Raw genomic sequence first — 18053 nt, forward strand, 5'->3', positions numbered from 1 at the left:
ACCTGCAACACAAACAGAAAACCCACATCATCAGAGAGGAACATTCATTATACAGAAGTATTACAGAAAAACTTGCGAAAAAAATCAAACAGTGAAAGAGCAAAATCGTACTTCCTCAGCATGTCTTAAAAAGGCCATGTCAGAAAGTGGAAGTCAGGCAGTCTAATGAATTATTATACTGCTTGTTGTCAACATCATACCACTTGTTTTCAACATTCAACATTGTGTTAACTCTGTGTACAGTTTGCTGCAGTGTTAGTTCAGGTTTCAGAGAGCTGAAGAAATTGAGACATGACCCTGCTTGATCCTGTTAAACTATATGAAAACATGAGTGTCAGCCTTAGCCCTGGTTGTCCTGAGATGCACTGTAGTACCAAACTTTCCAGACACACAGACACACACACACACACACACACATGTGAGGAATGGAATTTTTTTTTATTGGTGACCATACTGGAGAAGCAAACACTTCCACTATGTCTGTGTGTGTGTGTGTGTTCCTGAATATGTAGGAGAGGCAGAAAAAAAAAAGCTGCAACGTACCTTGTCCGGTCCAGTGAGATATTCCTGACGGTGCAACATGCTTTATATAAAGCCGTGCACTTCTTTTTAAAAAATAAAAGAGTAAACTAATTTCAGTGGATTAAATCCTTATTACATGCAGATCATTACATTTCACACATACATGCAATATATACATTTCATATGAATAATCCCATGTCCCTGAAAACAAATGATACAGAATTCTCCTGCAGATATCAACCTCACAAAAGCATTCTGCAGCTCCTGGATTTAGAAGGCAATGCATATTGATATGTAAATGTCTATTCAAATGCTAGTGCTCAGAAAATAATGCATTTCTAATCCACATCATGACAATGAGAAAAAAGAAAAGCAATAATACAAGAGAGATTTGTGCAGATTTGTGAATCTCCTGAGACACAAATCGAATTTGCAAGTGTATGACGTTTAACATCTGTGACATCATCTAGGGGTTAATGAAGGAGAGAATTAGAAAATAAGAACGTTACAAGTTCAAGTTATTGTATATAAATGATTGAAATGAGATCACAGTCCATCTGCATTAGTAAACCGTGTGTTTTGATATACCGAGTGTGTCTCACTGGAACATCTGGTCTAAGCTCCATCAGGCTCTGCTCATAATACTTTAGGCCAAAGATTAATTTACACAACAGATTAATCAGCAGAGAGGACACATGATACAGAAGAACAGATATTACACACTGCATCAGCATTTCATGTTCTGAATTATAGAAATGTGCTTAAGTGTTAAGGTCTTAGTTGTAGGATGCTTTCATTTATATTTTAGCAATTTTTATAAGGAGAATAATTATGGTTTTTATTTATTATTATCATATCCTAAAATATAATGATTTCTATTTTTAAGTGATTACATGTAGGACCTAAAAGTAAGTATTTCTGGTATTATTTATAAAGCAAGTATTTCTGAAAGTAAGCATTTCTGGTATTATTTAGAATCTGGCCGTATTTATATTTTGCTAAGATAGAAATTCTGAGTACAGGGATCCTTGATTTCTTGTAAAGAACATGTTTTGTTTTCTAGTTACTATTATATTTCATGTTGAGTTTCCATATGCATCATTCTTTTTGGTTTGTCCTCCAACGGGAAATTTACTGAGTAGACTTTGACAATAGAGGACTTCCTTTTCAAAACTTTCCCACATATAACCAGCTCAAGCTCAGCTAGAAGAGTAACAATTAAGGAACCATTTATTCTTAAAGTATAATATTCGCAGTTCAGATTTCAGGTTTGGACAGGTTTAAGAGAGCTAAGATACTACAAAGACTTGATTTTCATCTCAACAGGATCAGTTTTAATGTTCAAAATATTTTTAGTTTCCATCTTGGCAGTGGGTAGGGTTACTACCTGACTTTTCCCTGCTTTGAGTCTGAGCTCAAGTTACTGTTTGTCTGGAGTTTCTTGATATAATCTTTTTGTAGGATTTTGTTGGGTTATCTAATTTCCTGTCATCCCCCAAAACATAAATTCCCTTTAGGTGTTAATGTGTGTGTGTGCATGGAGCCCAGTGGTAGACCCTCCAGAGTGTATTCTTGACTCATGTCCGGTTTTCCTGTAATGTGGCTCTGGCTCTACTGTGACTCTGACCAAGATTAAACAATTCATAAAAGTGAGTAATTGAGGGTCTTGCTATATAATATAGGTATTGCTAACTTAAGGCCTTATTTTAGATTTCTGTCTTCATTCTTATACTCATCTAGTTTTAGTTGTAGTAATAATTTTAAAGTAAATCATTTTATCATTTTAAAGCAAATGGTTTCACTTTCAAAAAACATTCCAAGCAAAAAAACCTGCAAGAAAACTTCAGCCATGGACTATCCATTGACCTCTAAAAGAACCCATAGTTTACTCTGTACTCTTCCCACATTACCTCATATGTTAATGTGTACTCAATACTGGAGTTTTCCAACCTCAGCGCACAGGTTGTTGAAACACGATCTGACCGAAATCTTGAACTTCACCTTGAGTTTTTTTTATTTTTATTTTTGCTACAGATCTACAACATTCTTGGTTTTCTTAATAGCAGTAATGTGTGTTTAATACGTATGTATATTTTAGCACACTGTCCTTTCTTTTGTATCCACTGCCATGTCAGCGAGACCTTAATCCTGTTACACACACTCATTAAGGTTCATGCAACGCTTCCAGTATAAGTCCCACGTCACACTTGTATCTGTGACTCAGTCCTTTACAAATTTACTTAGTGGATTAGTTCAACAAGGGAAAATGTCATTTTATATAACAAATGTCTAGCCGCATTTGGCAGTTTTTCACATCGATTGTGAAAGAACAGAAAACAACACACTGTATTGCTCCATCAGTGCAACATTTGCATATACTCCTGTTTACGCACCTCATTCATCACTGCATAATTCTCATGGTATTGGCATTATTTGGAAAAAACGGCCAGTTCATATGCCGGGTAGCTAACTACTCAGATGAGGTAGCAGGGGCGACTCAGAAGTCAAGTCTCTGAGCTACTGAATGGTCAACCACCCAAGACATTTTGCTCACTTGATTTCTTAAATATCTTTATTAGTATTGATGTACAAGCTTTCATAGTGCATCAGTGTTACAGGCACAGCTTTTTAAATTCAAGGTTTTTATAGTGTACAGCAGACATACTCAAACTTTTTTCCTCAAGGGCAACTTCCGAGTTTTTACGAAACCCATTATCCCCCCCCCATTAAAAAAAATAAAAAATTTGCCAGTAGATTACTGTATTGTTTATATATAGAAAACTGGTGAAAACACGACAATGTGGTAAAATACTGTAGACAGTGGCGGGCCGTGCATTTCACACCTAGGCCTTCACTGGCCTTTACCAAATCGATTTCTTCTCCTCTGTCAGCCATTGTGAGTCAAAATATATATATTTTATTTAGTTTGTGCGGTTCGCTGCCTCTGTCTACTCCAATTATCCAATCGAAGGACAGGAAATTGCTGGCGTAATCGTATGCCTGCTAGATGGCCCCAGTGATGCCAACTCGAAATCTGATTGGTTAATGCAACAATTTCATTGCCACTTATTTTAAGCAAGTATTTTGATTCTGAAGGCCTTAGGGCAGATTTCTCTCACCCTGGCAACACATGATGTCAGCCACTGGCTGAAATATGATTGGATAAATACTCTTATCATAAATATACACTACTGTAAGCAGTACAAACAAGAGAAAAGCTATGAAATGTTGAGAATAGACTATTGGGAATAATTTAATACATGTTCATGGGAAAATATATTAAATATATTAAAATTCAAGTCAGTGATTCAGATCACTGCTGTTTAGGCCAACAGAGAAGACCTTGCTGGCCCTGATGGCCCACCACTGACTGTAGAACTACATGAAGAAGGTTGTGTAGCCCTGCATTGTTACTTTGCTGCTCTTTCAAATAGTCTGAGCTCTGGCCAAGACTACTACAATGAGATGGGGGAAGGAGGGGATGAGGCTTTCAGAGAGTACCACTTAATATTGCTTTAAGTGTACTGCATACTGTATCTTCAGAACAAACTCCAGTAAGTGGCAGGAACTTATAAAAGGTATAGGTGAAAACCACCAAGCAGGAGGGATTAACACCACTGTCATGTGGGCATCATCTAATGGGAGGGTTTTAGACTGCAAGTGGGTGGATACCAACAAGTGGGAGGGACTTACACCTGGACCAGATTTAATTATCTTTTCAAAAATATTGATCCAAAGCTTTACTACATCACCAAGTCACATATTATACATATTAGGCAAGTACCATTGCTGCACTGTTACAGTGACAGCATCAGAAACTCTGACTCAGTTTCCTTTCAGATAACCTTCTACGTCACTTTCCCCACATTCCCCGCACTCACTGGAAGAAGAAGTGAATGTGTGCAAAGGAACATTCTGAAGAATCTGCTGGCACCAAGTGGACAATTAGGGACACTGAACATTGTAGCATGACAGTCTTGACCAAGTAGATTGTAGCAGAACATGACTGTAGTATCAGTTAGTGCAACAAATCTATTTACAATCTATTTAAAGTGTATTTATGCTAAACACATATTACTAATATGACACAACAAAAAATGTTTTTTTTTATTTTTTTTTATCTATGCTTGCTCCTGCCAGGGTTTTTTTTTCTGTTAGAAATTACTACTTTAACTTTATCTTTATCTTTACTACTTTAACTTTATCTGGAGCTTTAATTGCTTGGAAAAACTTGGATAAGTGTAAACACACACTAAGTGGGTTGATGAAAATCAAATTAAAGGGAAAATGAAGCCTAAGAGTATTCATTTTCCATAACAGATCCTACTAAAAATGAACTCTGAACTAAAATGGTCCAACAAAGCAGCAATATATTGTTACTGCTGCCCACTGAGTGATTGGTTAAAAGCAAGAAAGAAGTTAGAAGTTACGTAAGTTAGACTTAGAAGATAACACTACCTTCTGCAGTATTGAGAGACGACTCAAACAATGATAATCTACATGTAAAGCAGTCAAGTATTCACTTTGTTTTGGATGTATTAGATATCTTTGTTTTGGATGTATTAGTTTGTTGGATGGGGTGACCAGGTTCCATGCAGTGTTGCAGGGTGGAGAAGAAAAGATGGCCTGGCTTAGGATTTATTGCTCTGTCCCTGGGTAAATATTATTGTAACAAACTCCCTTTTGGAATTAAACTCACCCCAGAGTTCTTTCAGCAGGAGATAATGAAACTCCTGTATAAGTGTTGTCACATACCTGGATGATATCCTAGTCTCCTCAGATAACCCTGAATAACATGAGGAGCGATTCTAAAACAAGGCCAAAGCTTAACAAAACATTTTTTGTCTCTTACTGTGTTCCAGCTAGAATGACCCTGCAATATGAAAAGGAACATTCATCCTTCACTGCATCACTGAATTGCACCAATAAACATGAACACACCATTCAAGAGTGATGCCATGTACCTAAGAAGTACTATAACAGCAATCCAAACCTACTTTCTTTTTTATTCACTTTAATGTCTAACCTCTGAAAAAGTATTGATAAGTACCAGCCATTTTGTCCAGTAATATTTAATTCTTTTGAGTGCTGTGACTTATATTTTCACAGTCTTTGCCATCATAAGTACAGACCTTTACTACTTCAGTTACTGTACTTAAACTGTAAGATGCGAAGTCATCACAGCTAGCTTAGCAAGTCTGTTTTTAACTCTTGCACATGCTCAGTATATGTTAAGCAGAGCGGCAGTACACAGATTAAACAGTCTTACAGTGGACTGAAAATAACTCAGATGTCCTTACTTCTGCATGAAACACAGTGCATTTATCACACTGAAAAGAATCATTTCTACCCAGCCCTTATGTACACCATGTGGCCTAATGATCCGTGTATGGCCTGTTGGCCTCAGATTTTATTAGCACGCATTGAAATGTATTTCTACTGGTTTCACATATTGCAGAATTGCAAATGTCTTCCTCTAGCAGTCAGTCTATGTGTAATATGAGAGCACTTGTTCACTTGTGCCATTGTGCAGTGTGTTCACCTGGACGTGTCACTCTGCCTTTACTCTGGGGGTACGTATGAATACACCGAGTGTGCGTTCTGTATAAGGGTTTTTTACATCAATTTAATTATATTTAAATACAGTAAACAGAATTTTTCATGATGATTGTTTTCATTTTAATTTTTTAAATTAAAAATACATTTCCTACTCTTTTATTCTTACTGTTATTCCGACACATAAAGTGTGGCAATGATGAAAATGTGAATCCAACTAAATGACGAGCAAAAAGAAAAGTGCCTCAGGGAGCGTTTTCTTGCCTTCGCCTCTAGCTTGCTCACAGGGGAGAAATTTGACTTTAAAATGTATTATTTATATCCTGTATTTGTATATTCTTGTAAAGCTTTAAATAATATATATATATATATATTTATATATATATATATATATATATATATATATATATTATTCTTGTTGTTTTTGTTTTAGTGTGAATTATTAATTATTATACTAGGCTAAGAGTGTTAACATCATAGTAAATACTACTTCCCATAAACATTAAAAAAATTTGAAACTATCCGTCTCGTTTTCTCTCACACAGACATAATATATGGCAACATAGCACGAGTTGTGCTCTCCATGTTTCTGAGTACAGATCTATTATTACTGCTGCTATAAATAGCAATAGCTCCACCTGTGCACTTAACAGGAGGAGGAGCACTCTAGTGAGTACTCACATGTCCAGTGTTTGACCCAGCTGCCTTCTATCTCCGTTGCTCCCCCTCTCGCTTTTACATGAACACACAGCAGCAAAACTATACCCTGATCAAGGATTTTCCCACACGCCACCATGGTGAAGTGTCTGATCCGGATCAAGACGAAAGTCAATGTTCACCTGCGGATGATTAATCACTGTTACCGGGATGTGAAGGTGCGGGTGCTGACGTTGGGCCCCAGACTTCTGGGTAATGTTTTGGGTGCTCTGCCCATTATACCCTCTCTACCAGAGTCCAGTAGCTCCTCAGGGATCAGCCTCTCTCCATTTGGGCAAAGCCTCAGAGCCGCAGGTAATACTTAGACTCACCTTAAAAACATCAAGTGTACAAAGGAGTTAAATCAGAAATAGTTATTACAATTTCTGATAATATAATTGCCTCTATGACACGTTGCAAGATGTCTCTATGCTGATAATTGTCAGGATCCAGTTAAGGAGACAGATAAAAGTGCATTTATTTAAGTATGAAGTACTACTTTATCAACTACTAACCATGAAACTAAACAATACAAGGCAAAACACGTAGACTATGAGCACAAAACAACAAATGCTTGACGATAAGCACACTGAAACACTAGAATATAGTTAAATGCAAAATATAAGGGTGATAGCCAGGGTGAAAATGAGGAGCAAGTGATAAGGACATGTGACATGGGAAGGATGGGATATGTAGTTCAGAGTTCTTTGGGAGCTACCATGACAATAATATTTATTTCATACGATGAAAATAAAGTGAAAGATGACATAAAATTATTAATGTTGTTCCACTGGTTGAGAGTTGAATACAAGTTCAAACAAACAAACAAATAAACAAACGAACAAACAAACAAACATCAAAAATCCCCAAAAAACCCTGTTAATGTGTCACATGCCTATTGCATATTGCTCTATTACTTTTTTTTTGCTAGAATTTTAGTTGGTGTGCTTATTATTACACTGACAATTAAAGTAGTACTTGCTAAAACTGCCTCGCTGCTACTACTACTGCTGCTGCTACTGCTGCTGCTACTGAGCTGCTGAGCTGTGGCTACCAGCTACTTATATGCTACAGGCTATGCTGCCTTTACCTGCTAACTACTACTGCTGCTGCTTTGCAACTAGCAGCATTTAACCGCTGTCATAACAGCATGCTGCTCATAACTATACTACTGTACTCCTAACAGCAACAACTGCTGTCTGCTGCTGCTGCTGGGCATAACAACAACCTTAATCTGCATGCTGTAATCATAGCAACATATAACACTGCATAACCAGCAGCAATAACAGTCATAGAACAGTAACAACGCTTATGGAACAGCAGCAAATCATAATTTTATGTTCTTAGCAACAACAGTTTGTAACAATAACGATGTTCCATAACCCAGCATATCAACCAACTGGTAGGACAGCTAATGTTTTCTTAACAGCAACAACAGCAATCATAACCGGGACATGTGATGAACAACAATGGACATGTAGCAACTAATAGCAATAACCTGTCATGAAGCGTAACAACAATCATGAACGTAATCATAACAACAATATCATGGCATAACCAACAGACATAACCTGAACAACAACCAGCAATCACTAACAACAACAATCATGAATTTGTAACAACTAGCTTAATAGTAACAAGCAACAACAACAACCTTAACAGCTCAGGTTCATAACAACAACAGCAGCAACAACGTAGCAACATAATAACCAAGCAGCAATTTAGCTACACCTTAGCAACAACTAACCGGCTTAACAATAATAATGTTTTAACAACTTAGCGGCAACAGCTAACTAACAACAACAAGCAACAGGGTTTCATGCTTAACGACAACGTTTCATACTAGCTAACCAGCAACCAGCAATTTCTTAACCCAATAACAGCAACGTAACCAACCAGTTCGTAAACTAACAGCAACTAACCAATGTTATGAACAGTACTTAACAGTTGCGGCAGCAACAACAACAACAGCAACAACAACTGCTAATATGGCAGCAACTAACTAACTAACATGCTGTTCCTAAATAACAACGCAATAACAGCAGCAGCAGCAATGTTTAATAACGAACAGATTTGCTAACTAATAACAACAGCTGCAACCCAACTCAGGTTTAAATACAGCAGCAACTAACATGCAACAACAGACAGCTGAACAATAGACAGCTAGACATGAACATAGCAGCAATGTTTCTTTATAGCAAACATCAGCAGCAATGTTTTGCTTAGCTCAAACTTAACAAGCAGCAACCTTAGCTGTTCATATGCTGCTGCAGTTCGCTAACAACTAGCAACAGCAACCAGCAGACGCCCAGCAAACAGCAGCAACATGTAATGTTTAAATAGCAACAACAATAACCAGCAGAAACAATTGAACAACAACTAATAATAACAGCAATGTTTGTAACAATAACAGCAGCAACTTCAGTGCTTAATATGCTGTTCATGTAAACTAGCAACAATAACCAATGTTAACTTAACGAGACATAAACCAAACAACAACAGCAATAACAGTTTTTATAACAACAACTAACTAGCAGACAGCTAACAGCAGCAAGCTAACAGCAACCATAATGTTTATGCATGGACAGACATGTTCACTCAGCAATTAATAGCAACAACAGACCTTGAGCAACAGTTAATATAACCCAACAATAACAACAGCATGTTTATAATAACTGGGTTCAACAACAACAATAGCAATAACTAATAGCAACAGCAGCAAATGTTCTGCTAACAGCACCTAGCAAGCAACAGCAACGAACAGCAACCAATAGTTTGGATGTTTAACAGCAGCAACAACAACTAGCAGAACATGGCAACTAATGTTTCTCAGCAATAACCTTAACAGCAACTAGCAGACGTAACTAACAGCAGGCGTGTAACAGCAACCAGTAACTGAACAAGCAACAATGTTCTGTAACCTTTAGCAGCAACGCTTAACACTAACCCAACAACAGATTTTCATAACAACTAACTAGCAACTAACAGGTGCTTAACACTTGAACAGTAACCAACAGCAACTAACTAATGAGCAACTAGTAGCAGACAACAGCTAACAATGTTCAACAACCAACTAACACTAACATGACTGAACGCAATATATATGGAACAACAAGCGCTAGCAACAATTTGCCAGCAACAACAGATGCAACTAACGAACACTTATATATATATAACAACAGGCTAACAATGTTATATAACCGCTAACTATAACAGACATAAACAGACATTAATAACAACAACAACTATACATTTTGTAAACAAACATAGCAGCAACTGGTTGTAACGCACATGTTCATAAGTAACTAACTGCTAACAGACAACAACAACAGCTTAATAACCAACAACATAACAACAGTAATAAATGTTTGTAGCAGCTAATAGACAACTCAACAACAACAAACATGTGTTCTATGTAACATAACTACAGCAACCAAGTTTGTAACAGACAGCAACAACAAGCAACAACAACAACCAACCTTAACAGCCATGTTCAATAACAACAATAGCAGCAACAACAGTGTTTCTATAGAACAGCAACAACAACTGGCAGCAGCTGAACATAACGAACGTAAGTACAGGTAACCACCTTGATTTAAACAGCAATCATAACTGAAGTTGTAATCATAACCTTCAACATGCTGGAACAGTTTGGCAAGCAACAACCAGCAACAACAGCGACGTGTCATAAATAATCAGTAGCAGCAATCATAAACAATCATAATAACAAGGCAGACAGTCAGCAACAACGAACGTAACGTGACAACCAGCAGCAACAATTTAACGAACCCATGTGAACAGTAACAAACAACATTTTAGTAAGCCAGACAGCAATCATGAACTGTCATGGTTTGAACAACTTGGCAACAGACAAACAGCAACCAACTAACAACCATAGTAACGAACCATGTAAACAAAACAACTGTAATAACAGTTTGTAATGAGCAACAGTAATGACATAACCAGGCAGCAACGCTGGTTCCGTAGATGTAACATAACGACAACAACCGAACAACGGTGCGCTGTAACAACAATGAACAATGTAACCAGCTAACAACAGCAATAACCAACGCCCCAGCAAGCAGCTTCAATAATGAGCATGAACGGTTTATGCAAACAACAGCCAAGCAATAACGGAACAGTTTTTGTAATAACAGCAGTTTGCAACAACGAGCAACGGCAACAACCAGCACGGATTTCGTTCATAACAACAGCAGCAACAGCAGCAATGTTCTGCTGAACAGGGTTCATAGCAGCTATATAACTGCTATGCTGTTCATGTATAGCAACAACATTAGCAGCAAATGTTCTAAGCTGAACAGCACCTTTATAACAAAACAGCAATAATATGGACACTGGCAGAACATATATAGCATAGCAGTGCTATCGGTGCTGCTGCTGTTCATAAACTAACTATAACCAACAACAGCAGCAGCAGACAGCTGAGACAGTAATTGCTGTGTTCTATAGTTTAACAGCTTAACAGCTATCAGCGTAATTGGATGTTTGCGTAATAGCTAGCAGCAACCTGTAACGAACAGACATGGCAACTTAATGTTCTTAACAGCAGCAGCATGCAGCAGACATAACAACCAAACAGCAGCAGCAACTAGTTTGTAGCAACAACCAATGAACATTTGCCAGCAGCAACATAACAACTAACAGCAGCAGCTGGTTTATGTAGTAACTAACAGCAACAATAGCAGCAGCAACGGTGCATTGTACAAATGTTCTTAGCAATAACCTAACAACAGCAACTAAGCTGGTTCAACTGTTCATAGCAACAGCTGAACTGTAACAGCAGCAACTGAACCAGCAGCAACAACTTAACTGTAAGGATAGCCAGCTATGTTTCATGCAGCAACAACCAGCAACAACATGTTCATGCTGAACAGCTAATCATATAACAACAGCAGACAACAGATTTGCGAACAGCAACTTGAACATAATCATAACAGCAATCATAATAATGCATGTAACGAAGCAACGGTGCCGACGCCAACAGCCAGCAACAATATTGTATAGCAGCAATAACTAATCAGCCAGTAACTTAATGCGCTAGCAGCAACGCGTTGCGCTAACAAATAATATAGCAGCTGTCATAACCAGTCTTTGCAGCAGTTTGTGTAACGACAGCAACGACAACAACTGGCAGCAACGGTTTTTACATAGTAGTATATAGCAGCAACCTTAGCCGTTTTCATGGCTGAACAGCTAACAACCGCGAACAGCGAACATGCAGATTTAGCTTAGCAACAGCAGCCAAGTTAGCAGGGTACGCGATAACAGACAATAACAACGTGTTTGTAAGCAATAACAACTGCTAACCAGCAGCATGTTCTACCTGCTCAGCATATAACAACAGCAGCAGCGGACATGCTTGCTGTTCATGCTCAGCAAACAACTAGCAACCTTAAGCATGCTGAAGCAGTGTCTTAGCAAAACGCTAGCAGCAGCAGCAATTTTAACCAGCTAACGCAGTTTGCAGCAGCAACGCTTAACTGATTTCGCAGCTTAGCAGCAACAAGCAGACATGTTTGCGCATAGCAGAACCAACTAGCTAACGCTGTTCCATAGTAGCAACAGTTTCGCGCCCAGCAGCAATGACAGCAGCTGTAATGTTTGCTAACGTAGCATAACCTTAACAGCAGCAGCAACAACTTGAGACACAGCTAACTAACTAGGTAGCAACAGCAGCAACATAGCAGCAGCAGTTTAGCTAGCGCAGCAGCAGGCAGCAGCAACGGCAGCAGCAATGTTCTTAGCAGACAGCACAACTAGCAACAGCTGCTGGTTCATGCAACAACAACCCAGCAGCCAGCAATGTTTCTGCTGGGCTGAGAACAACGAACCAATAACGAAGCAGCAACTGAACAGCAACAGCTAGGTTTTCACTAATAACAGCAACAGCAACAGCAGTAGCCTTAACAGCCAGCAGCAATGTTTAAGCCAGCAACCCAGCAGCAACTAGCAGCAACAACAGTTTGTAATGTTTGTAACGTAACAGCAATATATATGAACATAACAGCTAATGTTTTGTTAACAAGCCAGCAACAACAACAACGGCGAACAACTTTGTACAATAGTAATGTTTCTTAACGCAATTTTGTAACGCAACAACAACGCTTAAACAGTTTAGCATAGCAACCAACGCTTAACGTTTGCATATGAACTGTTTAGTAATAGCAACTAAGCTGCAATGTTTGCTAATAACAGTTTGCTAGCAATAACAACAATAACAACTAACAATAGCTTTGCTGTAACAATAACTGCTTAATGCATGGCATAATAACAACAACAACAAGCATATATAATGTCCTAACAGCTGTTTCATGGTTGAACATTACCCAACGCTAACATAACGCAATGCTGCAGTAGCAATGGCAACTAATAACAGCTGATTGCTGGGTTCATATGCAGCTGTCATATGCACTGACATGTCATAACAACAGCAGCAGCAGCAAACGAACAGATTTGCTTAGCAGCATGTTTAGCCTTAGCAATTGCAACTAGCAACAACCAGCAACGCTGGTTCATAATAACAGCAACTAACAGCAACAGACATGTAACGCCAATGTTCTTAACAGACACAACAGCATACGTCATGCTGGTTTCGCCATGCAACAGCAACAATTTTTAGCAACAGCAACAACAACAGGCTGTAGCTGCTGGGAACATAGCAGACCTTAACAGGCTATGCTGTGAACAGTAGCGAACAGCATGGTGAACATGCAACAACAACAACTGCTTTCAAGGCCTGGCAAATAACTGGTTCATGAACAAGAACAGCAACACAGCCGACAACGCTGCATAATCATGCTGGTTCATAACAGCAGCTTAGCAATAACCAGCTAACAGGTGAACACGTAGCAACGTGTAGCAACTATAGTAACAATGCTCATGCATTGTTCATGAACACAATGAACAGCAGATTTGTAGCAGCAACAGCAGAACATGCAATGTCATAACAGTTCTATAGCCAGCAACAGCGGCACCTTAATGTTTGCTTAACCGAACATAACCTGAACAAACAGTAGCAACGAACAGCAACCAGTTTGTAACAGCACATGTATGTAACGCTGGCTGTTCGCTAATTTAGCTAGGTTCATAGTTTGTAACATGGCAAACTTTCAGTAGCCAACAACAGCTTAATTTTGTAACAGTTTCGCCAGCAGCAGCAACGCAGCATAACAGCGCTGGTCAGCAACGCATGATTAGTTGAACAACTGTAATAACCAGCGCTCAACAGACGCTTAATAACAACCAGTTTGCTTCTAGCTGATTTAGCAAGCTACCTGAACGATAAACTACTACTACTACTACTACTACTATTCCTACTACTACTACTACTACTACTTCTACTACTACTTCTACTACTTCTACTACTACTACTACTACTACTATTCCTACTACTACTACTACTACTACTACTACTACTTCTACTACTACTACTACTACTACTACTACTACTTCTACTACTACTACTACTACTTCTACTAATACTTCTACTACTACTACTATTACTACTACTACTTCTACTACTAATATAATGATAATAATTTTCAAATTTGTGTAATGGATCTTGCTAGTTTCCTCATTTCAGGCTCTTATTTACATTGTTCTAGCACAGAAATAACTCTTTACTACATGCTTGGGCCAAGCTGCTAATGTTTAAAAGCAAGTCACAAGGCAGAAGTAGTTTCAACACAGTAGGGGGGGCTGGTTAGGAGAAAGGATACGTCTTGCCAGTGTTCCTTCATTGCAATAGTATTTAATCCCTAATGCAGTACAGGACATGTTACAGTACAAACTGCTCCAGTATGAAAAGTCTGAAGTCTTACAAACACACACGGTCTATTCTAAAGAAAGCGCCCTGTGTTCGTTACAAGACAGAAACCAAATACAGAGTGAGAGCTTGCTTATAAATAAAGGGACAAACAGGGATTAATATAGATAATGTGTAGGCATGTTTTATGCTCTTTGGACAAAGCAGGGCTCAAAACCAGGAATCAGTAAAAGGCAGGAAAACCCAAACAAAGGGGACGCCCAAATGGTACACTCAACTAAAGGAATTTTCCTCACTCAAAATGGAAAAATAACATATCAGAATAGGAATAGGCTTCTTCTTTTTAGTCGTGTCTGATTTTTAGTTTCAATCTGTTTTAAAACCTGTTTTTTTTATTCTGACCTTCCATTTATTTTTCCTTTTCTGCACACCTTAGACAAAGCCCCAACATACCATTTCAGTCACCCCTCTACAAAGGTGTGACAAGGTGTTGTGGCCAAGGCTGGCCTTAAGTATCGTACTTGGCAGGCGGTGGGAATCCAGGTTAATCAGCCTGGAGAATTCTGAGTTCACCCCGCACAGGCTACTATCACTGTGTGGCACTATCGCCCTCTGTTGGGTGCCAGCAGTATTTGCTATAGTGTAAATATTTACATTTACATTTCTGGCATTCAGCAAATCCCCTTATCCAGAGCGACTTTTAAATCACATTTTTATACAAATGAGCAATTGAAGGTTAAGGGCCTTGCTCAGGGGACCAGCTGTGGCAGATTGGTGGACCTGGGATTCAAACTCACACCTTAACCACTAAGCTAACACATCCTACGCTACCACACAATATAAGTGTTTGTCCAGGATTGTTTGAGATTCTGTGCGCAATATCATAAAACACAGTCAGCATCATCAGTAGTATCATGGAAATGGCTTCTACAGAGTCAATTCAGCTAAAGTATCAAGTTAGTTATGACATCTTTAACAATTGTTATGGTTTATTGATATACTTAGAGTCTGATTGCGTACAAACCCCTGATCGTCATGTTTGTGTCACAGCCATAATCTGATATTATTGCTGAGTGCACTCGCTTGTCACTTTATTAGGAACACCTGTGATCATTCATGCAGTTATGCAATCAGCCAATCATGTAGCAGCAGTGCATTGCAAAATCATCATGATTAAAATGATAGAAAGTTATTATTCTAATTTTACAAATAGTTTGATCTTTTGTTTAATTGTTATTCTCTCAGATGCATCACATGTAAGCAGTCACTTCACGCCTGAGCACTCCATCTCTAGAAGCACTTCATTACTGAGCACACACTACAGTGGTCCAGAGGGTAGAAATGGGGAAGCAAGATTTACAGAAGAATCCCACAAGCCCTCCAGTGATGTGTTACCCACGCCAGAATTCAACAGCACACATGACCAGGAGGTGAGGGATCCAGATTTAGTCCCTGAGAAAGAAGGTTCATTTACCTACAGTGGAAGCCATAAGCCTAGAGGGGGAGTTTTTCACCTGGGAAAACTCAAACCACACACTGGTGGCATGGAAACACAGCAGGCTGGGGAGATGATGGGCATGTTGGCATGGATGATTTTAGTGATGCTTGCTCTGCTCTTGGCCCTCCTTCTGCTTCTCATCGCTCTAACAGAATCACAACTTGACGTACCTTTTCTGAGAGACATCCGCGAGACACCTGAATTCCAGCAGCTCCACTATGCCTACTTTTGTCCACTGAGACGCTGGCTGACCTGTACATTGCGGTGGATGGGGGTCCAACTCATTAAGGAATGATGGGATATAATGATCCTCTCTCCACATCTTGATATCTTTTATCTGTTTTTTTTTTCTTTTTGCTGCTGAGATACAACTGTGCACTGTGCTTTGTTTGTTATATCTAAAATTTTCCATCATCATCAATTCTCTGACTTGTGACAAAACAACCAATGGAACAAAAAAAGTTCCTTTTTATTTTAAAAAAGGACAATAGACAGGAAACAGACTGTTCTCGATGCAGGTGGTTATGTGGTATAGGCAACGCAAATGTAAATAAGGGTTCAAATTTGAATAAAATGATTATTAAGGGGCACAATGAAGCAAGCAGCTCTAAAACCCAGTCAAATCAGCACCTCTCCTTCTATTCAACAGCTCTGCAGTCAGATGCTGTAACACTAAATTATATGATACTTATACTATATGTTTATCTATATGGTTACAAAGCGTTAGTATACATTACAGAGTAATGAACTTTTACAAACTTGGAACTTTTTAATTAATACATTATAAAAAACAAAATTGTCTTGTGTTACAACAAAAAGAGCAAAACACCAGCATTAATACTAGCATGGAAATAGAGGCAAAAAGAAGGATATGAATGTTTATGTGTAAAGTCTGACAGGCAGTGTTACTATGATTATTAGCTGGTTCTTGGGCAGACCCTTCTGGTAATCCAGCGGCAGGATCCTGTGTTCTCATTGCCATGGCCCAGGTTTGTTTGGTGAGTTTGAGTTATACCTATACAGTTTGAGTTTGATGACACAGGATGTTAAGGTGACAAGGCATCTTATTAGGCAAGTGGATAGGTCAGACACAGCCAGTGTGTTGTTGTCATGAAGGGGATAAAGGATCTTAGTGCATCTGAGATTTGAAGTGATCTGTACTATAAATAGGTGCTATAAATATTTTATCCTATTATATGCTGTAATGACACAAAAAATGTGAGTAGAATATACAGTAAATAAATGCTAACTGCCCTTGAATCTGCTTCAGTCTCCTATTCCTGACAGCAGGAGCAAGTAAAAGTCATATATTGAACCTACATGTGTATTTATGTACTAAAGACAATTCCATCTTTCACTGAAAGTGAGTTGTCAAAGTTTGATTAAAGTGTGTTGATCCTTAAATGTGGACACTATAGCGAGTAATACGTAGCTATGAAAGAAGTCCTCTATAATATTTTTATATCTTAATAATCCATCTTAATAATAAACAAACAAAAAAAAACATGTTGTTTAACATTATGGTGAAGTGTATACACAACAAATTGGCCATACCTACTGTGCAAACATGACTTGTGCTGTCACCACATACAGAACTAGACTTTTTTTCTGTCATTTTGGCTTACAGGAGGGTTACAGGAAAATAAACCTGGTGAACCACATTGCGCTGGAAGTGCTCATATAACTGTGACATGTGACATGAAATAAAGAAACATCTGTATATAGAATCCTACAAGATTCATATGACATGACCTGCTCACATAATGCCAGTAAAACACTCCTTGGATGGGGAATGCAAAAATCCTAGGAACAGAGTGATCTGGGTTAATGCAAAGTCTGGAAAGAATTTCCCTAAGAATGTCAAAGTCAAGACCTTACTTGCATAAGAATAATACAAATGGGTGGAAGTGTAGGAAATCTCCCTACTATGTAGTCTGAAAATTTCACTCCCCTTACTTCATCCTTATATTATCAGTAGCTGTAAACCCAGTATAT

The 18053-nt window shown here is 38.4% G+C and overlaps 1 protein-coding gene across 1 annotated transcript; it reads left to right on the forward strand.

Moving 5' to 3' along the window:
• The first annotated feature begins 6746 nt into the window (after positions 1-6746).
• On the forward strand, positions 6747-17752 carry LOC131369802 (FERM domain-containing protein 5-like). Its single transcript, XM_058416660.1, has 2 exons — positions 6747-7089; positions 15806-17752. Exons 1-2 carry the CDS (start codon positions 6873-6875, stop codon positions 16351-16353), a joined length of 765 nt encoding a protein of 254 aa, XP_058272643.1. The 5' UTR covers positions 6747-6872; the 3' UTR covers positions 16354-17752.
• Positions 17753-18053: the final 301 nt, after the last annotated feature.

This window comes from Hemibagrus wyckioides, linkage group LG19, assembly GCF_019097595.1.
Source record: "Hemibagrus wyckioides isolate EC202008001 linkage group LG19, SWU_Hwy_1.0, whole genome shotgun sequence".
In the NCBI taxonomy this organism is placed as follows: Eukaryota; Metazoa; Chordata; class Actinopteri; order Siluriformes; family Bagridae; genus Hemibagrus; species Hemibagrus wyckioides.